A 23,216-nucleotide genomic window follows, 5' to 3' on the forward strand; every position below is an offset into this window, starting at 1 on the left:
GAAACGATATATAGTATCAAATATACATGTGGTGAATGCTCTCATCAGTCTGTATAATTAATGAGTTATACCTTGTAGACTATCAGCCAATAGCGGTGTGTGTGTGTGTGTGTGTGTGTGTGTGTGCGTGCTCAACCAGACTCACCTTGCTGTTATCAAGTATTGTTGGAGGGTGTTAGACTATCAGCACTGAATAATGGTGTGCAGTGGAGGACACAAGGGCAAACAAAGGATCAGCCTCACTTTTGTGCCACACTGCAAAATAAAATCACTCAGATCACTTACTAGTAAACGGAAAGTTAAAGGGACTGTTAGTAAGAATCCTAAATGTGTTGTTAACAGCTTCACCTGTGTCCGTTAAGTCAACTAAAGTCAGCGTCCTGTTGCTGCCGCTTGTGCTCGCTCTACATAGACATGAAGGAGCATCACTCAACACAGTGAGGAGACACACGTCAGCTAAAAGCACAATATCACTATATCTCAGCTGCTTGGCAGTAATGTTAGCTGACCAGACCAAGGTCTCTCCATGAATCAATGCTGATCCTAGTGTTGGCTTTTCCTGCTTCAGCCTCCCGACCGCGGCCGGAGGGAACGGGGGAGACGCCGGAGTTTTGGTCGGAGACGATAACGTTTCTCTCTGCGGAGCCCCGTCACTTCACAAGACACGGGAAACCTCTGTTGGTCTGGAGGAGCTGCAGCAGTTATTTCTGCACAAACGTCCACTGATCATTCACTAGATATTCTCAGAGCTAAACTAACTCTTCTGCAGTGTGGAGTGAGCAGCATGCACGTGAAGTGGTCTAGAGGTGGAGCGAGAGAGAACGCGAGCGCGCATGTGTCCCGACCCGGTACATTTATACGCTTAAAAAGTTACAAACAGTCCCTTTAATGGTGCAGTAATATTGTTATAGGGATGGGGGTATAATTTGTTTATACAATTATTTATTGAATTTTGTACAAAATACCAATAAAAAGACTTTGAGCAAAAAGCGTTGTGCCTACTGCTGCTTTATTCCAGCCCAGATCCAGCCCTGTGGTCCGGTCCGGTCCGGTCCAGACTGCTGATCCAGTCCGGGCTCTCCCTGCCTCCCTCTCTGGATGCAGCGCTGTGATTGGCTGCTGGCTGCTCGTCAGGAAGACAGAGCTGCTGTGTTTGAGGCCGAGGACTCAGACTGAAGACTGAAGACTGAAGACAGGACCAGGACCAGGACGGGGACATATAGAGACATATAGAGACTCTACCGGACACCGGGGACATTCAGCTGCAGCACTAACCGGGTCTCCAGGTCTCCGGATCTCCTGCTGTCGAGGCCGGCCCGGTTTCGAGTCTCCTCCTGCAGCCTGCTGGTAGAAGCTGCCGGCTGCTGGACCGGATCAACATCCCGGATAAAGCTCCAGCTACATGGATCCGGTCCTCCTGGATGTGCGCAGGAAGAAGAAGACCCGTTGTGACTGACTGCAGACAACCAGCTGTGGATATAAATAGAGATATCTATATATATATATGTTTATATATTTATATATGTGGATTAAAGGCGTCCTAACAGCAGCAGTTTGAAGTCTCTGCATCATCAGGTGAGAGGAATCCGCAGTTATTCACCTCACCAGCTCCATCACAGCTGATTTAATATATATACAGATATACATATATATATGTATATGTATATCTTTATATATATATGTATATATCCCGGCTGCTTTAAACCGCTTTAAATATGCTTATTATATGTTTATACATTTTCACTTAATTATAACCTTAAACAAAGTCCTTCAGTTTAATTAAGGCCTCTATGTATATATATATATATATATATATATATATACACATATATATGTATATGTGTATATATATATATATATATATACACATATATATGTATATGTGTATATATATGTGTATATATACACATATATATACACATATATATGTGTGTATACATACATATATATGTGTATATATACATATGTATACATATATATATGTGTGTATATATACACACACATATATATATATATGTGTGTGTATATATGTGTGTATATATACACACATATATATATATATATATATGTGTGTGTATATATGTGTGTATATATATATGTGTGTGTATATATATATGTGTGTGTATATATGTGTGTATATATATATGTGTGTGTATATATATATACATATATATATATATATATACATATATATATATATATATACATATATATATATGTATGTCTACCGGTCCTTTAATTAATCCCCCCCCACACCTCTCTAACAACACTAATACAGGAGGAGTAGGTTGGGGGGTGTCTGAGTCTCCCAGCTGTCGCACTCTGACTCGTCATCTTTGTGTAATCTGTAAATCTTTTGTCTTGTTACCAGTATGTTAATTCTCCTGTCCAGTCCATGTGTAATAACGGTGGAGCGAGCTGAGAGGCAACAGTTGCAGCAGAAGCACTGCTCTGGTGTAACGGTGGGGATGCTCCTCTATATGGAGCAAGAAGAGGCTGGTTCAGACCATGCTCTGGTTAACGTCCTCCTCCTTCTAGCAGGGATTAGATAGTCTAGCAATGGTCTGAGGGTCTCACTGGTCTGGACCACATAGTCTACCAAGTTGAGCCATGTCCTGCTGCAATTATTAGCCTTGACTTTAAAACATGCGATGCTTACTGCATGCAACATAACTATGAAATGTTTCAATGATTGAAAAAAAAAAAAAGATTAAAGGTCCCATAATTGTAAAAAGTGAGTTTTCATCTCTTTTATATTATAAAGCAGGTTTAAGTGCTATATAAATACTGTTAAAGTATTGAAACACTATATATACGGAGAAACACACGCAGCCCGTACTCAGAAGTTGTGCGTTTGAAACAAGCCGTTAAGGATTTCTGTCCATTTGTGATGTCACAAATATACAATATTTAGACCATTACACGGTTTTAAACGTAAACATACTAAATATGTCCCAGTTTATTTCCTGTTGCAGTGTATGTAAATAACATCAGCTGACAGGAAGTAAACATGGACCCAAACTGTTGCCTAGCAACGCAATTCCGTTGAAATGCACTAAAACGGAGCGTTTCTGACAGAGGGTGAATACAGGTATATTCAGTCAGACAGTATGAGGAAAATAAAGTGTTTTTTGAACATTACAGCATGTAAACATGTTTTATTAGAAACACAAAATACACGTATGAACCTGAACATGAGCACGATATGGGACCTTTAAAGTCTAAAATACAATTTAAAGGGGACATGGTTGTATTTTGTGTTTCTACTAGAACATGTTTAAATGCTTTAATGTTCAAAAAAGACATTATTTTTCCTTATTCATCCTGTCTGCCTGAATATACCTGTATTCACCTTCTGTCTGAAACGCTCCGTTTTAGCGCATTTCAACGGAATTGCAACGGAATTGCGTTGCTAGGAGACAGTTTGGGTCCATGTTTACTTCCTGTCAGCTGATGTCATTCACATCCACTGCAACCAAGGCCTATGGAAAGGAGGCTGGGTCACGCGTTATCAGCGCGTCATATCTTTGGGGGTATTACAAATGCGCAGTAAAATCTGGCCCGCACTCGCCGAAATTTAGCCAATCGCAACGCACGACCGCAGCTTCAGTTACACCGCGCGGGTGTTATACCCCATACCCTGAGACCCATGTCCGCCGGTGACCCAGCCTCCTTTCCATATCCTTGACTGCAACAGGAAATAAACTGGGACCCATTTAGAATGTTTACGTTTAAAACTGTGAAATGGTGTAAATATTTGTAGATTTGTGACATCACAAATGGACAGAAATCCTTAACGGCTTGTTTCAAACGTACAGTGTGTGAATACGGGCTGTGTGTATTTATCTGTGGATTGAGTGTTTTGATACTTTCACAGTCTTTATATATCACTTAAACCTGCTTTATAATATAAAACACATGAAAATCTCACTTTTTACAATATGGGACCTTTAACAACCATTTTTTCTTTTTTGTTGTTGTCAAAAAAAAGTATGAACATTGAATTATTTTAGTTTAAAGCTTCAGTAGGCAGAAAGTTTTTGGCATCATTGGGAAAACAAATCCATAATAACCTTTCATTATATTGTAATTCAAGTGTTCTGAGAGACTTGTGCTCCTCCTCATGGCTCTGTTTTCAGGCTGTAGAACATCTAGCTCGTGACGGGAGACTTTGACCAATCACAGGTCATTTCAGAGAGAGAGAGAGCGTTCCTATTGGCTGTACTCCGGCTGGTAGGCGGTGCTCATGGATGTATTAAGAGAACTGGATCCAGCGTCGGAGGCGGGGTCCCGTTCTATTTTAATCGTGATTATCATTTTGACTTAATCAGAGGGCAACAACTAATAGTGATATCATCAGTGATAATTCATTCAATCAAGCCTTTAGTCTCAAAATGTCAAAAGTAATAACTGCTACCTATCATTAGCGTCATTATTGATGACATCTTGTTAATTAATTAATCATTTTGGTCTATAAAATGACCCGGAGCCTATGAGGTGATGTCTTCAGATTGGCTGTTTCAGTTTACATTAATATAAAACAGAGAGAAGCAGCACATCTGAGAAGCTTGAAAAAAATGCTTTAATGATTAATTTTCTATCTATTAACTTATCCATTAATTGACTAATCATCTTCAGCCTTCTTCTTTTACCCATATGGAATGAGTTCATGAAACAGAAAAGCAGCATATTATCATATTTGTGAAAGTGTAATATTTGGTGTGATCACAGATCAGTGAGTCGATGTCCTCTTGTGTCTTGCGTTTAACTTCAGCTCTATCACTGACATCAAACCAACGTGTATTAAAACAACATCTATTACTGCTGTCAGATGGAATCAGTCAGATAAGTCGGATGCCAAGTTTTTAAGGAACAAAGATATTCCATGTTTGAGATATTCCTCTGATTCTGAAAGGCTCCTTCAGCTTCACCTTCAGTTTGTAGGTTTACACCAGACATCGAGAACAAACGAGGTTCGGATCTTTTGCTTCATCTTTTATCTTGACTGTGAAGGTCTTATCCATAGTATGCGTACCTGTATTGGAAGCACGGTGAGCGAGTGCACCTCACCTCAGAGAATTAAAGGGGAACTTCGGTATTTTTCAACCTTGGGAGAACGCTGTGACCGGCAGCCGCAGAACCAGCTGCTAGGGCAAGTGAGCAGCGTCAATGTAACACTACATTCACTAAAAGTGCTTGATTTGTTTCCACTGACAGGCTATAATAACAGGCTTATTGTTATTATAAGTGTCTGACAACATTATGGAGAGGACCCAACAGAGAAATAAAACCTTTTTTTCGAGCAGCTGCCTCAACACTGGACCAGTTTCAGAAATGGTTGACCCCGTAGAGTGCTCCAGGGATGATGTATTTTTGTCGGCCAACCAGGAAGTTAGCATCGTCCTGGTTCCCTCGACAAAAAGCCAACGGGGTTGGTCCATTGAGTTTTGGATTATTGCAGAAAATAATCTCTGTGGCAAACACACGTTTATGATTCTGACATGTTTTGTTCAGCACGATAATCTCCACTCATGAACACCACTTTTATGATTTTTGAAGGTGTGAATGCAATCACCAGAAAATCAGAAAATTCACAAGTGGGATATTTGTTGATGTACCAGTATTTTATGTCATAGAACAAAACGTTAAAATCTCTTTAGCATGTGCTAACCACAGACCTTGTTTCAGGCATCTAACTAAAAACCCGTTGACTTCCAGAGGAGGGAACAGGAAGTGCTAAAATGCTACCTCATTTCCGTATTTTAGGATTCATTCCTGCAGCACAAAACGTGGGAGAATAGGGTCCATGATGGAAAATACCAAAGTTACCCTTTAAGCATTGAAATATAGACACTTGCACCTGTTGAGTCAGTAACCTTTAGACAATCAGAAGACAATCAATTCCTCCACCTGTCCCCGGATACATACAGTAGTGTATCAGCATTATGTCTGTTTGTCTTCATTAATGAGCGTGGAGGCCGACTCTCGGGGGGATGTATGGTGGAACAGCAAACAAGCCTGTTCTGTCCACTGCTTCATTGATTTCCCCATTCAGGCCCGGCGGCATTAAACAGCACACATTTCAGGTGATGCACTCATCACGATGTAATCACTGGAGATATTGTGGAAGTTAATGCCCCTCCGCTGGAGATAAGACTCTGAGACTCTGAAACAGCTACTGCCGTGTTATTGACCTCTACAGACAGTACAGGTGGAAGAAAATACTGAATATCACAATATTATGTTGTGTGATACTGTAGAGATTCTCAAAATCGCTGTATTGATTTTTAATTAATGGTTTACGTGCAAAGATTAACTCTGTCAATACTTTATTTCATTTGCAAAGAGATGCGCCTCTCAGTGTATGTGTCGTCTCAAAGTAGTGCTAGGAGGTTGGATGTTACAGTGACGGTGATAAATCCAAATGCAGATCGCACTTGCATTAAAAAAAAGTAACTTTAACTCAGATTTTATGCATATGGTGTTGTGTTCTTTATACTATGACTAAAATTAGATTTAAAAAATCACAATATATCGCCTTGCTTACTGTATCGCAATTTATTACACGGCTGTGTCGAATACTTGATTCTGATTGGTCAATCACGGCGTTCTGCGGTCTGTAATTTCTGTATTACAGACTGTTGCTATGTATAACAGACCGTTGCTATGTATAGCAGACCGCTGCTACGTATAGCAGACCGTTGCTACGTATAACAGACCGTTGCTACGTATAACAGACCGTTGCTATGTATTACAGACCGTTGCTATGTATTACAGACCGTTGCTATGTATAGCAGACTGTTGCTATGTGTAACAGACCGTTGCTATGTATAGCAGACTGTCGCTATGTATTGCAGACCGTTGCTATGTGTAGCAGACCGTTGCTATGTATAACAGACCGTTGCTATGTATAACAGACTGTTGCTGTGTATAACAGACTGTTGCTATGTATAACAGATCTTTGCTACGTATAACAGACCGTTGCTATGTATAACAGACTGTTGCTATGTATAGCAGACTGTTGCTATGTATAGCAGACCGTTGCTATGTATAGCAGACCGTTGCTATGGGCGCAGCTCAGATGTCGGACTCTGGAGGACCGTTTTTATGTCAAAATATTGATTTCTTCAGTTAGTAGCCGTGTAATAAGCGGGATAATGTACAGCGAGCCGGTCATTGTTGTGAAATAAACCCCTTCAGGGTCAGATTCTTGCCAACACAGCCCTAACAGACAGCCAGGTGAGATCCACCAGTCATGCTGGACTATTAATAGGATATTCATAACAGATCTGGTGTATCGCAGTATGACGTGCAAAATGAACAACTCTGTCTTTGGGCTTCACTAAAATTTGGTGAAATCAATATACCCAGACTGTGTACTGTATGTTGTCTCTTCATATACTGTATGCTGATCCAATCCTACCACTCTGAAGACATAATGATAAACGGGTCATTCACTGGAGTTAATTGGAACTGTGTGATAACATGTCCCTCTCTCAATTTATAGCACCAACAGATTCCCATGAGGCCACTCCAGGCATTTCATTTAAAACAAGCGGCACGCACAGAATACAACCATGTCATGTTCCTGCAGTCTGATCATCTATGCCTTTAACTGAGCAGATAGGGATCCGGATATTTTCAAATGATTTTACGCTAACCGGGTAACATTGAATTTGAGCATAACTTCAGTTTCTGACATTATTTTCACATTATTCATACCAGCTAATTTGCACTGATGCTATTTATATTAACACTGGATTTAGCATTAGGAAACCATGCATCCTGTCCATATCCACACTCAATACTCAAACTAGAACTAGTCATCACATTGCAGTGTTAGAGTGATGTAGTGAAGAGTGGAGGAGAATGTAACTGTGTGATTGTTGAGCAGTGTTTCCCAGATGTAGAGAGGCGGTGGCGGTGGGGGGGAGGGTGACCGTTCCAAATAACCTCTGACATTCAGACTGAATGGACTGGCCCTTTTTCTTTCCAGCCTCAGTGGGCGGTCATGTGGAGTAATTCAGAGGCTGGTTACATGGCTGCTTACCACCGACACTGTCTGTTTCATGCAACGGCAAGTTAACTGTCTATCAGCTGGATATATATATATATATATATATATATATATATATATATATATATATATATATATATATATAGAGAGAGAGAGAGGCTGAGCTCAGACCTGTCTATGATTTTCTCTCTTTTGCTCATGCATACCGACAGCAAACCTCTTTACTGTCGACACCATCTAATGTCAGTTTTTCCCCTCCTGTTATGTTTAGGGGTAGTCGACCGTCCGTCCGTCCGTCTGTACGTCTGTACAATATCTCAGGAATGCATGGAGGCAATTTCTGCAAATTTGGCACAAACATGCACAGGATAAAATGATGACGTGATGACATTTTCGGACAGACATGGATGTAAACTGCAACCTGACTGGTTTGCGGAGGCGTGCAACCACGAGGCAGTGATTCTGGTATAATGAGCAGTGTACTGTATGAGCCAGCTGTCACTATCCACTGTTGGTGCTAAATGAAAGGATCCTCTCAGGATGTGACACACCCGTGAAGGAGATGTACGGAGAAGTGACGAGGCTCAACAGTTTGAATTCAAGGTTTTACTGTATTCGAGAAACAGAGCGTCGCAACGCCCGCTCCTCACTTGCATAAAGTTGAGGGCTCGTCTACTTTATGTAAATCACGGGCGTCCGACGCGACTCGCCGCCTCTCAAAACTCCCGAGAATCTTTTAAAATAAAGGCTGTTGATCTAAAATAAAGACAGATTCATCAACTGCATGGATTATTTCTCACCTCAAATGTTTTCAGAAACACATTTCAGTGAACTATTTACGTGAAATAAGAGAAGAAAGTTTCCAAACGAGCCTCCAGACTGTTTCCGGTTTGAAAGCTGGGAGCAGCAGCCAACGAAGTGTTCGTCCAATCAGGTGGGGACAGCCTGTGTCTAGTGACAGCCCACCAAGCGTCCAATGTTGGGAAGCGTTGCGTCCCCACGCGATAAAAGCACCCCTGTGGACACGTACCATCAGACTGTTCTCTGTGAACCTAAGATGCTCCCGTACCGACGACTTGTGGCGTTCTGTTGGTGGGAACGGAAGTTGACTTCGCTCAGCTCAGAGCAACGAGCAGAAACGAGGTTAAAGAAACGGACCACGCGTCTGCTCTGCCTCGCTCTGCCTCGCTCTGCCCTCCTTTTCCATCAGCCTGCTCTGTTTCCATTACAGATGTGGTTAGGTCAGGATCAGGAGACGAGGTTACACTCGTATAACTTTGTAGCCTGCCGTGCTGTTTTCCTGTTTCTCCCTCCGTCAGCGGACAACATGCAGCAGACTCCTCGGATAATAATTTGATTCCTCGACAGCCCGACTTGATGTCATTACTTTTAATCAGTGCCACTGCTCCCTTTTACTGACCGACTGCCAAATGTTGTGAAAGCATCGGGCCTCTTCCCTGTCCCCTTTGTCCTGTCATGTCTGAATACACACATTAAGGGACATTTACTTAATGGACACCGATGTGATGATGACAGTATTTATTCTTCCATACATGAAAACAGTTTAACGGCTCCATTTCATCTTTGTTTGAGTTCAAAATTAGATGTGGGAGTTAGGGATGCTAATTCTGAAAAATTGTCTTAACCGATAACCGACCCTCGTTGACCGCTCCTCTGAGCCGCTCAGCTTTTGAGTTCATTATTAATATTTCTTTTAACCGATAGCGTTAATCGGTTAAAATGCTTAATGCCGGTTAACGGTTAAACGGTTAATCATTAACATCCCTAGTGGGAATTTTTTTCTTTGGATTCTTGGTTTGATGATTTGATTCAGAATCCAAAACTAATCGTTAATTTAATAAATGGAAAACGTTGAGACTATTTTCAGGCCCCTTTGAAATGCAAAATGAAAGGTGTTGTCGGACCGAACAGGAAAATACGAATGTCCGTCTCGTGAACTTGATAGTCTCAAGAAAGCCTGGAGGGAATTTCTTCACATTTGGCACGATCGTCCGCTTGGACTCGAGGATGAACTGATTAGAATTTGGTGGTCAAAGGTCACACGTTTTAAGCCATAACTGAAGAATTGGTATACTCATTTTTGGACGGACGTGGATGTAAACTGGTTGTGAACCGGTTGGCGGAGGCATACAACCACGAGTTGGTAATTCTAGTTTATATTAAAAACTTAACGTTATCTGTGTTAATGTGGAAGCATGTTATCGTCTTCTACCTGTGTATTGATTGATTGATGAATCGAAGGTGTCATTCACTGACCGACATTACTTGTTTTTGTACAACAGGAGACGTTCTATGTGTTCTGGAATAAGGAGACAAACACTTGTTATCCAGCCGTGGAGAGCAGCCTATCTGCTGCAAGGTTAGAACCAGTGACACCCATTGTGATGCAAAATGCTGTACGTGGAAATGTTATTCCCCACCCCGACTCACGGAGTCATTTCTTCCGTGTGATCATCTCTCTCTTAGATGCCCAGCAACCCTCCAATAAGTCAGCCCAGTGAGGCTGCTCAGTACCGGGGTGAATGAATTTCATTATGTCACACTTTCAGGAGACAAAAGGAAACGTTCAAACAGCCTGATGTGGCAGAAGTTGACTCCCAGGTGGCTCGGTGTTGTCTGCTGGATCTAACTGATAAAGTCATTTTAATAGGAATGAGTGGTGATGAATGTGATTAAAAGCAGAATGCAAATGTAGGACGTGAGGCATCTGGGATATTTAGCGAGCCACATGGTGGATAAACAAATTAAGATCATTTTGAATTTGGACAGAAGGGTAACGGAGAGCTGCACCGCGATCAGCCAGCCAGCTACAGCCCAGTTCACATGGTGCGTGACCCTCGGTGCTCTGCCTGGGCTTATTACGGTTAACACGCATGTTAGAGTTGTTGTGAGTGGAGTCTGCCGGGTGTTAAACATGCACAACTCATGTCTCTCTCGTTTCTAAACAACATGTGCACACATATGAAATAAAAACCTGTTTGCATGAGTATTTATGGGACATTGGAACTGCCTTGAAAACCACATCATTCATCGGTTATTGTAGGTTGCAGGTTCCAACAATGTTCATTATGGGATGGGATTTATGCAAAAGTCTTACCCAATCAGAATTCCTGTTGAATGTTCGTACTTTGCAGAACAGCAAACCTCTTTACAGTAGACTCCATCTAATGTCAATTTTTCCCCTTCTATCATGTTTTGGGGTTGTCCGTCCGTCCGTCCGTCCGTCCGTCCGTCTGGACAATATCTCAGCCTGGAGGGAATTTTTCGCACTTCGACGCGAGGATGAACTGATTCGATTTTTGCGGTCAAAGGTCACTAAGGTGACCTCACTAAACACATTTGTGGCTATAACTCGCCAAGCAGCTGAAATATAGAGTGATATTGTGCTTTTAGCTGACGTGTGTCTCCTCACTGTGTTGAGCGATGCTCCTTCATGTCTATGTAGAGCGAGCACAAGCGCCAGCAACAGGACGCTGACTTTAGTTGACTTAACGGACACAGGTGAAGCTGTTAACAAGACATTTAGGATTCTTACTAACAGTCCATTTAAAACCTGCATGAAAATAAATGGTGATAAGATATTTTTGCCATATCTTCAAACTGTACGTCCACAACACTTAGACATTGCTGCAGTCTACAGGGAGTGCTGGAACAGTTGTACTGCTTTCCAAAAGTAATTTTTCCTGATTGCTTCAGAGTACTAATGCAGTAATTAGTCTGCCAGTGAAATGCCACTAAACCTTAATATTTCTTCATCACGACTGTTTATTTATTGAGTAAACAAAGAATGCTTCAGCGGCGTACTCGCTGATTATAGATGTAATTGGTTATTCATTATTTCTCATTGATTGAATCAGATTCTATCTAATTGTCTAAATATTCCTCTCTGAGTTGCCGCTGTGCTGCGTCTCGGTGTCTCTGTGGAGTTGTGATCAGTAGATTTTAGATAACACTGTGAAAACAATCTAAACGTGTCTGCTTACCGCTCAGACGCCGGTCATCGGCTGCTTGTGCCAGTGCAGATATGTTGGATGTTGGCTTCGTGTAGCTGACGGAGCTCACTCATGTGAGCAGATGCCGTCCAGTGAGAGCTTATTATCCATATTTCAGAGTCTTGTGCAGCAACATGTGACGTTTGAAACGTTTCATGTCAGGCGTCTTCCACAGATCCTCTGCTGCTACTTTGGCGTGAAGTTTGTCACTGCCAAGGGTATGTGCTATTGATTTCTACAGAGGAGGCTGGATATTGACCCAGTCGGACGTCTAGAGAAAACCATTACGCCCAGCTGACACCCAGCTGTGGACCTCTGGAGCTTCGTGCCGGTCTCTGATCGACTTGTTTCACTACTTATGTACAGTATATTCTGCTTGTGTACTAGAGGTGACACACACTGGTATGTTCTTTCCTTTCTGTTTGGTTCACATCATTGGTTGGTACACATATTGTGTCCTGTTTAAAAGACTGAAACCTTTTTTAGTCGTGGTAGGTTGACATGCTGGTCTCTGAGTGTTGACTCCCTGAAGACATAAGGCTACAGCAGATCCCTGATTTCATGAGTGCTGGACAGCGTATAACCCAGGAATAAGGAATAAGACCAGGGATGCGGTCAAAAAATGACGTCCTAATGTGAAAAACGTCATGAGGTCAAGGAAAGGTGTGAAGGAGAATTCAGAAAGACTTAGAAAAAGACAACCGCGGTGTTGAGAGAATCCGACTGCTCTTTCACTAGACTCCGTCATTATGATGCGACGGCGGCGGATGTTAGTGACGTGGTGAAACTACAATGTTGTGAAGATGGACTACAAAAGGTGCTGTGTGTTAAACAGAGATGCCACAGGTCCTCCTGCTGCTGGAACACTTTACATCAACACATAATAAAGGATTATCTGACCTAACGAGGACAACCGGTGAAAAACATCACTTCATTACCGAGGATGGACCTGAAATAAAAAAGGAATAACTTACAGGCTACCACAAAGTTTATATGATAAATACTGAGTTATTTTTTGAGTTATGGTGAATAAAGATATTTATTTATGTTGATTATTTGTTTGCTATATGTTTACTGTTCATTCTATTTGTTTTGTTTTTTACTTATTTGTTACTCGCTCGACATAAATAAATAGATAGAAATAAAGTGAAACCAAATGGTTGTCACTGTCCACTCATATTTATCAGCATGAATCCCAATTAGTGAATGACTGTATGAAAATAATATGCAAGATCGTTTGTCTTCATGAACGGCAGAATGGTGCGCCGCTTTAAAAGTTGCGGCCGCAAGGAATTGTGGGACGGCATTCTGCGTCTCTTCTAGAGATTCGAGGTCTTTTATTACCACAGGCCGTGCGGTTCACAGCAACAACAGACAGGGAAGGTGATCTATTGACTGTATATTAACATCATATCAGCTACATTACTACAGTTTACATGTCTCTATCTGTAGAAAATGTTACGGAGATAAAAAAAAAAGTAAAGACGTGTTTTTAAATCAACACTTCCTGCTTTCATTTTGAAATAAAAGCCCTCAAGCATTTTTTCTATGGACAGAATTCCTTCATTTGTTTACACAAGGCTTTTATTCTGAAATATTTGCAGAACAGTGTTGTAGAACATGCAGTGACTTGGAGAGCTCCATGAATGAATATAGTACGGAGCTTTAATTGTGGATTATTACTATTATTTAGTAATTACCACACGTTTCTTAACCTTTCTCTGTCTAAAGTAAATATAAATGACATTTATAATGAAATGAAATGGCCATTAAAAGCAAACTATGTAGACAGAAAGGGCTGACAGCAGCAGCAGCAAAAACGTAATAGACACGCAGCTAGTGTGAACACCTGATTCGTTAATCACGCACCCCCCACGCGACGCAGCCGCCACACTCTCCTGACGTTCCCAGTGTGGACGAAGCATTAACATTTAGAGAATTAAAACAGCTCTCTTCACGGCTGCTACTGAGATACTTCCAGGTCCTTTCACTCCGTTAGGAACCTTCCTGAGAGAAGAAGGACTATTCGACCGCAGCCCGGCTCTATTTAGTCCTGACGGGTGTTGATTCAGCTCTGGTATCTTTGGAGCTGTGGTACATTGTGTTGTTGGACAGTGATTGGATTGGCTTACATTACACTGTTGTTTTGTGACCAACATATAAGGGAAATGATACCAGGAGGGTTATTATCACTAATGTTTGAATTGAAACAAAAAGGTTGTTAGGACTTGTTTTTAATGTTTGTACCAAACCACAAAGCTCCAGTACGTGTACACGACGTCTCCAGGGAGCAGAGAAACCAACGGGATGTTTGCCTTGATAAAACAGTTTGTCTTTAGCGGAGGAGGCAGGGGAGAGGCTTTACAAACAGACTGGAAACATCCATCTGTGTGTGCTTATGTTGCTTTGTAACGCATAGCTTGATATCATCTGACAGAAGAGATCAGGAATACTAGTGGTGCTTATTTTCCCCATGAATCCAGAACATTTTTAGTTGAGAAGACGATTGGTTCTGCTCACAGTTGAATGTCTAATACAGACCGGGTTGCCAACTTTGGCTGGAGTCAGATTTTGATGACTTGGCTGAATTGCATGTGTACACGCCGTGCCATGCTGCACCGCATAACCAAACTGTACATTGCCAGATACAGTATATACACACAGTGCATATGTTCTTCAGAAATAGCTCATTATTGTGTATTACACGCATTCTTAAGGTGATTTAAAAGTCAGTGGTGAGTTACGTTTTCTCTTTGCGATCCACTTGTAGAAGTTGTGTTGTCTTATTGCATTTTTAAAAGGGACGTTAGCGTCGGTGGTGGTGTGATTTGGCTCGAGGTTTATCTTGGTGGAGTGAGAGCGTGAGACTGAAAAGTGTGCGTCTGGCAACCCTGCTCCAACATAATATTGTAAAAGCAGAGCAGAGGAATATTTAAATCCTATCAACCCCCCCACTGTAACATCTTCTAACACCTCTTTTGGCCAACCTGCTGCCACCAAAACAATCTCTCTAAAAATGATTCTATATACATGCAGCAGCAGCAGAAGATACATCGCCTGTATGCCACACGATGAAATAACAGCTGTAGCTACTTAATCTGACACACATCTTATATATAGCTATAATATTTTTCCCCGTTCACATGCTGTAATTTCATGAATATATGCAGTGAAATGCTGCACTGTAGTGCACCGGCTGGCTGCGACTCCGGCAGGCTGTGGTGGTCAGAACACAGTAAAGAAACACAGCGGTGTTCAGTAAAGAAAGGATTGGATCAGGTTTTAGCCAATACAGATCCTTTAAATATGCCTGGATCGGCCCTGATACTAATGCTTAGGATCAGATCGGGACTGAGAAAACAGTCCTATTAAAGAGTTGGATGATTGATCTGGTTGACCTTTATGTGTAGAAGCTGTATTCACTGTGACGGTCCTCCACTGTGACGGTCCTCCACTGTGACGGTCCTCCACTGTGACGGTCCTCCACTGTGACGGTCCTCCACTGTGACGGTCCTCAGCTTCCAGGGGAAAGACACTGATGACACCATTTCTGTTTTTAGTCCCGTGCCCTACTTTTCTCCCCGTGGTACTGGATGTGTTTTAAGGTGGATTGGTGGGTTTAGGGGGGGGTGCAGTACTGCCACATAAAGAATATGACTCTGTGATGATTTTAATCTTGTTATTAAAGTCCTCTTCACATATTACCAACCAGAGAAACCAGACTAATGCAAAGAGACTTTTTGTTGTTGTAGGTCAGCCATCATCAATGATGATTGATGATTGATGATTTTCTATGAATATCTTGATATCGGCATGTTGTTGTTGTAATCATTTTGTCCATGATAATCGCGTAGTGAAAATCTGATATGGTGCCAGCCCTCTCCAGAGTTCCAGATTCTTGCTCACTGAAGAGTAAACTATTGGATGTTCATTATGTTTGGAACAAGCGAGTGATTTTGGAAACAACTTGGGTCATTTATTTTTGAAATAAGCTGAATTTTCTCTTTTAAGTATTCTGTAAAATTCAAATAACCAACCAGCGGTATAAAAGTGTTGGAGTTGTAAGGTTGCCTGTACTAACGGTGCTACTAAAACACCCCATGAAGATGAATGTTTCAGCAGGATGTGTTCTCTTTCCTCTGCTCAGCCTCCAGCTCAGAGCTGGCTGTGATTAATTGCTTCATATGGGCCACTAAAGGCCCGTGTCCCTCCCGACTACCAACAGTGGTTCTCTTCAGAGCTGCTGTATGAACGCGTAGCGCTGCCTTTATATGGATAGGAGCCAAAATAACAAGCGTATAGCTGGAAGATCACTGAGTGATAACCAACCACTCGACTCAGGGAATCGGCTGTCACGGCTGTGAGAGAGGTTTACGCCCGTACGCCGATTAAAGGGAAACCTTTTTCTGAGACTTAGGGCGGACGTAGAGGACACACGGAGCTCAAAGTGGTTCCAAACAATTTCTTTTTGAGTGCACTCTTACAGAATAGATTGGTCTCCATGGTGACGGGAGCTCCACGTACCCCGAATTGAACCTCGAAAGGTGGAAGGAGTGATTTAAAGGGTCATTCTGGTTTGTCTTATTTTTGTAGTTTTGTCCATTTTTATCACGATAACAATAAGGAGAATTTTCCAAAATGTCAAATGAACATTGACATGAACTTTAACAATATCACAGTTCATCCTTTAATTCCTGAATCATCCTTAGAAGACAACAGTTTGGGGTAAACCACGACACGCTGGGTTGAGCAGGGATCACAGATCCCTCTACTCATCATGACTCGAGGTGTCTGTTTGTGTTTGAGGTAACGTGAAATGGTATTACTGCATCAGAAATGGGCTCCCAGGTAGACCTCCTCAGCACGGTGAGCTGATTTACATGAGAAGCAGCAGCTACTGAACGCTCCACCTTGCTGCCGAGGATTTCTCAGAATTTTCCTCACTAAGTGCCTTTATGTGCTTCTAAAGCTCCAATGACATACATATCGTAGAGCCTCCTTTGCATGGCAGAGCTCACGTCCCTCTGTACTACAACAGAATACTAATGAGTGTTCAGCTAAGCCAGGTAACGTAATGAAATGGAAGACGACTCCCCCGCTGCACAATCGATATATTCTCCTCTCTGTCGGTGAGGCAGCAGCCGGTTAGTCCTCAGTACACTCTGTACTCCTGTCAGGAGAATGTGGATTGTTTTGACCTGTGGCCACTCTTGACGATCATGTCGAGAGAGAGAGAGAGAGAGTCTCTCGTCTCTGCTGGCCTCCTCTGAACGGAGGCTCGTCTTCGTCTTCGGCGTGGCTGTAATACACATGCTGTTCTATTCAGCTGAGGGAAAGACGGGTCCCTTCTGTCTTTTCAACTGCTTCTCATGGTCTTGTTTAGTTAATGAAACTGGCTTAAGGTGTCATCGTGAGACCTTAAAGGGGACGGTCAGTGCCTTTTCCTACCAACACACAAACTGTGAAATAAGACGACCCATGTGAACATGTTCTAGTAGAAACCCAAAACACAAGTATGAACCTGAAACCCCTGTGGGAGACGGACAGAGGGCTGTGGGTTATTGAAGTATAGCAGCACACTGTTGATGTTCGGTACCGTTTTCCATCACTAGTCTCTGTTTGGGATGAAATGAAAACATCTGTCAGAGCCAGTTCTATATCTAACCTCTGTAAATCACCAGCATCTTTGAGGCGTTCCCAGCTCCGCCGCAGCGCCGTCCTTCACTCAGAACAATTCAATCACGCTCTCTCGGCGTGTTTCCCCGTGGCCTTTTTCTACCAATAAACCGTCGCTCCCGTAATCATCGCTCATCACTTTTAGTGTCAACACACAGCGATCTGCTATCGAGCTGTGGATATAAAATTCCATTTTCTATTAACTTGTTGTTGGGCCACGAGGGAAGGCTCGCCATTGACATCTTATAGCAATGACTGTAAATCTGATGCCAGGTTATGGATATCACATTACTGTTTGAACTGAGCAACATTGGAAAAAGATTGGATGTGATTCGTAACTTATCTCCTTCTCAGATTATAAATGACTGTGAGTTTTAGGGAGGATTGGTGCTTTTATGGTGCAAAGTTACTGTGAGGAACATTTAACTGGTTACTGATGCCTCTGTATGACCTACATGAGTAAACTAGACCATCGGTGAGAAGATTGGCTGCTTCTCTATATCTGTTAATGCTTGTAATCGCGACCTGAGGTGGAGAGCTCCGCGCCCGGCAGCAGCAGCGGCTCCTCCTCCGGCCAGGAGCAGAGCTTCGCCTCGCTGGGATCCGACCCCACGCTGCTGGAGGCCCGGGCCGTACCGCTGGGCCCGCTGGAGGGAAGGGAGGCACTTGTTGAACAGTCTGAGGGAGTGGCTTGGTTAGTGGAGGAATAATATAGACCATTTCTGGTTGAAGGCAGACGTAAACAAGCCACCATGGGGGGGATTTTCACTTCTAATTGCAATAATTGAATTTCATCCATTCACAATGAACCTTAAAGGGAGATTAGTCCAGTATTTAATCCTCTTATCAACATGGGAGTGGACAAATATGCTGCTTTATGTAAATGTATGTATATATTTATTACTGTAAATCAATGAACACAAAACAATGACAGATATTGATCCAGAAACCCTCACAGGTACTGCATTTAGCATAAAACAATATGATCTAATCATAACATGGCAAACTGCAGCCCAACAGGCAACAACAGCTGTCAGTGTGTCAGTGTGCTGACTTGACTATGACTTGCCCCAAACTGCATGTGATGATCATAAAGTGGGCATGTCTGTAAAGGGGAGACTCGTGGGTACCCATAGAACCCATTTACATTCACTGATCTGGAGGTCAGAGGTCAAGGGACCCCTTTGAAAATGGCCATGACAGTTTTTCCTCGCCAAAATGTAGTGTAAGTTTGGAGCGTTATTTAACCTCCTTCATGACATGCTGGTATGACATGGTTGGTACCGATGGATTCATCAGGTTCTCTAGTTTACTATGATACCAGGATCTTCAGTCTTGCTTTAAAACTGAGCCGCTACAACCTAAAAATCACACGTTGTGTTAATGCGTTATAGAAATGAGTGGCGTTAAAAACAAATGTGTCATTAACGTGTTACATTTGACAGTTAAAATCTTAGACTTCTTTGCCACTGCAAGTCATCACAACTGTTTATCAGCTGCCCCAATAATGAACTTCAACTTTGGAAAACCTTCTAGATCAGAGAAGAATATGCAACAAACACATGATGTCCATCTGTCAGAGCTGCAGGTCAGAGAGGAGGCTGCTGCCAGCAGACACATCGGAACAGACAGAGGCCTTTGGGTGGACAGACAGAGGACTGAATGTCCACCAGGTCTTAGTTAATGTCGTTGTGCATGCATATAGTTTCAATGTACAGTACAGTTGTCTCGTCGTCTGTCTCTCTCTATTGCTGCCCTGCCGGACTCTGTCGTAGTACCATGTCTTATTTTAACAAGGAAGCTGATAACAAACATTTCCTTCAGTCTGAGCTCCTACTCTAATGCCTTCTCCCCTTCATCCCTTCATCCTTTCATCCCTTCATCCCTTCATCCAACTGCTTCACTCAGTGGCAGGACGCCTCACTTGAATATGGTAATAAACGTCTCAGTGCAGCATTTGCAATGTAAATCATGGTATCTAGTAGAGAGAGCTAATATCACACAGGGGTCAAAGGCCGAGGAGCCTCTGAAAGGATTCATAGTCCTCCTATCAAAGCAGTGGGCGTCGTCAAGAGAGACTTGTTTAATCTCCTTTAGCCTCATTTAACCCCGTCTCTCTCGGAGCTCTTCACATCGGCCAGGCCACAATAAAAAAACAAAAACCCTGGAGATTCAGAAAGCTCTGGGAAGAGGGCTTGAAATACTTTTTTTTTTTTTAAATCCACTCCCTTTCTACTGGGTGGCACTATGATAATTAGCATTCTGGTTTTGTGTACGTGCCAGCCTCCACAGAGTCAGCCAGAGGTATTATGTTTCATCCCTGGGCAGTCTGGTGAAGATTAAAAATCGACTGAGGTCAACGGGGTAATTGGACAAAATGTGGATGTAACGGAAAGAGGATTTGGACTAATATCATATAATGAGACTTCTATACTCTCCGCCCCCGTCGTCACACCGGACAATTGACAGATTAGTTTAGGTCATCGGTCAGATTAGGATGTAACTGCCTGATTAAAGCAACATGACTCTTCAAACTGGCAGATAGAAGAACGTTGAACTGCTTCCTGTTTATCTAATTTAAATTCTATATGACTGATTTATTGAGCTCGATAAGTTGGCTCCATCTGATTGGTCATGTCTAACCCCAAATGTGTTTTGTGTAATCCGAGGTCAGAGTACTACTGGCTATTTTTTCACCTTTTTCTTACTTTTTTTCAGCTAAAATTTGCAGCCCAAAACCTTAAAGGGGCAAATGTGAAATTTGTAAATGTGCTAGAGGAAGAAGCCGACCACACAACACGTTCTCACTCCCATCACTTGGTCACCCAGCGCTTTAAACTATGACGCTCTAGGTTATCCGTCTACAGCGTCAGTTTTGGACATGTCAGGGTCACATGCATACTGTCTTTTCAAAATAGACTTGCAACTAGGGATGCTAATTTTGAAAAATGTTCTTAACCGATAACCGACCCTCGTTAACCGATTATTAACCGTTAACCGACAGGATTTGTGCTTCGCGTGCAGCGGTGCGCCGGCTGCAGTGTATGAGCACAACAGACAACTGAGTCTCCAGTTCACCATCCGGGAGCGTTAACTTAGCAGCTACGATGCTGCGTGTAGTGTCGCGGACATGCAGCCACTTTCCCAGTAAAAGTCTCCAACGCACATTTAGTTTAGTTCAGCAGGTTGTCAGCTGTGCGTCTGCCCGGATTAACGATAGCGATTGGCCGACAAACAGTGTGTGTGTTTGTCTACGAGGCTACAGCGAGCTATAGACGGAAGCCAACTTCCTGTATCTGTAACGCCGCTTAAGGTGGGCTTTTCTCAGCTTTTTAATTCATTATTAACATTTCTCTTAACCGCTTTAACTGATAGCGTTAATCAGTTAAAATGCTTAATGTCGGTTAAACGGTTAATTATTAACATCCCTACTTGCAACTTAGTTTTTAGGTTTACTTACACAATAAAACTACTTGGTTAGGTTTAGGAGAAGATTGTGGTTTTGGTCAAATAAGTACGTTTGTTACGTAACAGGTGTTAGTAAAGTAAATGAGCTCAACGTTGACTTGAGACACAAGCGGCGGTCCGCTGGGTCAAAGTCCTGCGTCTGTTTCACTTTGCTTTAGGGATGTAAATAGCTTGAATAGCTGGATCGGGTTATCGGTGACAACGGGGCCGATCTGTTCATTTCAATATACATTATATAAACTGGGATTTTAATTCAATTGAAGTTTTGACTCATTTGTTGCTGCATTGTAAATGTTTATACTTGAACTGTAAGTCCTGTTCATTAATTACAATTCAGTAAATGCATATCTGTGTATTCATTTGTCACATTTTGTTTTACAAAGTTAGGAAAGCGATGTTCAAGTTGTCTTGCACTATACAGAATGATCCCAGTCTCTTCCACACAGTGAGGAGAATGAATACAGATTAACAGTACTACAGCATCTTGAGTAATCTTTTGGTGCAGGAGGTTCAGATGTATTTGTAAACCCGTCCATTACAGGATGTGAAGACTGCTCCTTCTCTAACGTGGCTGTTCCTTCTCCCCCCTCCCTCCCTCTCCTCCAGTGCCATGAATCAGCCTGGACAACAGCTGCTACCCACATAGAGGTCACTTTACCTCTCTTTCCATTCGCTTCGGTCCAGAGGATGCTGGGAATGTGTCGTGGGCGCAGGAAGTTCCTGGCGGCCTCTCTCGCCCTGCTCTTCATCCCGGCGCTCACCTGGCTCTACCTGTCAGTCGGGAGCTTCCAAGGTGAGCACAGACCTCTGACGTACTCACTACATCATTTTGCCTTTGTCACTTAACGGTGTCGGTGATAACCGACCAGGTTATCCTCGTGTTGTTGGTCAAAATGAAGACACAGGTAGCAGGTAGCACTTATTGCAGCACAGTTCCTACTGTCCTTTGTCCTGCAGGTTTTGTGAGCTTTACTAGACATCAGGGCTCTCAGAGTTAATGTGATAATAACACGTTAATGCAAATTCATTTTAACGCCACTAATGTCTTTAACATAGTGACACAACTTGTGATTTTTAGGTTGTAGCGGCTCAGTTTTAAAGCTAGAGTGGAGATAATGGTTTCATATAAAACTATAAAACCTGATGAATCCATCGGTACCAACCATGTCAGACTAGCTGGTCATGAAGGAGGTTAAATAACGCTCCAAACTTACGCTAAATTTTGACAAGGAAAAACTGTCATGTCCATGTTCAAAGGTGTCCCTTGACCTCTGACCTCCAGATCAGTGAATGTAAATGGGTTCTATGGGTACCCACGAGTCTCCCCTTTACAGACATGCCCACTTTATGATAATCACATGCAGTTTGGGTCAAGTCATAGTCAAGTCAGCACACTGACACACTGACAGCTGTTGTTGCCTGTTGGGCTGCAGTTTGCCATGTTATGATGTGAGCATATTGTTTTATGCTAAATGCAGTACCTGTGAGGGTTTCTGGATCAATATCTGTCATTGATTTGTGTTGTTAATTGATTTGCATTAATAAATATTTACGTACTTTTGCATAAAGAAATCATATTTGCCCACTCCCATGTTGATAAGAGTATTAAATACTTGACTAATCTCCCTTTAAGGTTCATTTAGAACAGATAAAACATGTGCGATTCAGTTTGGGTAAGCCGTGCTGATGCAGGATGTTCCTTAGACAGGTGTAAGGGTGAGCTGCCTTATATGTGAACCTTTAGTAATGTATTGTGGTTTCTTTATATTATCTCTTTATATTAAATCTAGAGGAGCATGCTTTAATAAATGCATTTGACTTCTTACTTATCTTTTATATGTCCCTGTCTTAAACAAACTAATACTAATACTAGGCTGATTCCAATAAGAAATAACACCTTGATCAATCTCTAGATGAATAAACAACAGCATGGTTGTATTTTTCCGCTTCACACCATGCTTTAATATCAGACAGAAAGTGTGAAGAAATATATTTCCTGTAGACAAAGTCACCCTCCCCTCCTCTTCCTCTTCTGGAGGTCC

General features: G+C 42.2%; 1 protein-coding gene across 1 annotated transcript in view; it reads left to right on the plus strand.

Annotated features, from left to right (window-relative positions):
* The first annotated feature begins 1,069 nt into the window (after window positions 1-1,069).
* The window catches only part of large1 (LARGE xylosyl- and glucuronyltransferase 1), a 67,185-nt gene continuing 45,038 nt past the window's right edge, over window positions 1,070-23,216 (plus strand). The window contains exons 1-2 of the mRNA XM_074625602.1: window positions 1,070-1,575; window positions 21,781-21,967. Of these exons, the coding sequence (XP_074481703.1) occupies window positions 21,862-21,967 (106 nt within the window). The 5' untranslated portion in view covers window positions 1,070-1,575; window positions 21,781-21,861. The remainder of the gene's footprint in view (window positions 1,576-21,780; window positions 21,968-23,216) is intronic.

This window comes from Sebastes fasciatus, chromosome 23 (assembly GCF_043250625.1).
Source record: "Sebastes fasciatus isolate fSebFas1 chromosome 23, fSebFas1.pri, whole genome shotgun sequence".
Taxonomy (NCBI): Eukaryota; Metazoa; Chordata; class Actinopteri; order Perciformes; family Sebastidae; genus Sebastes; species Sebastes fasciatus.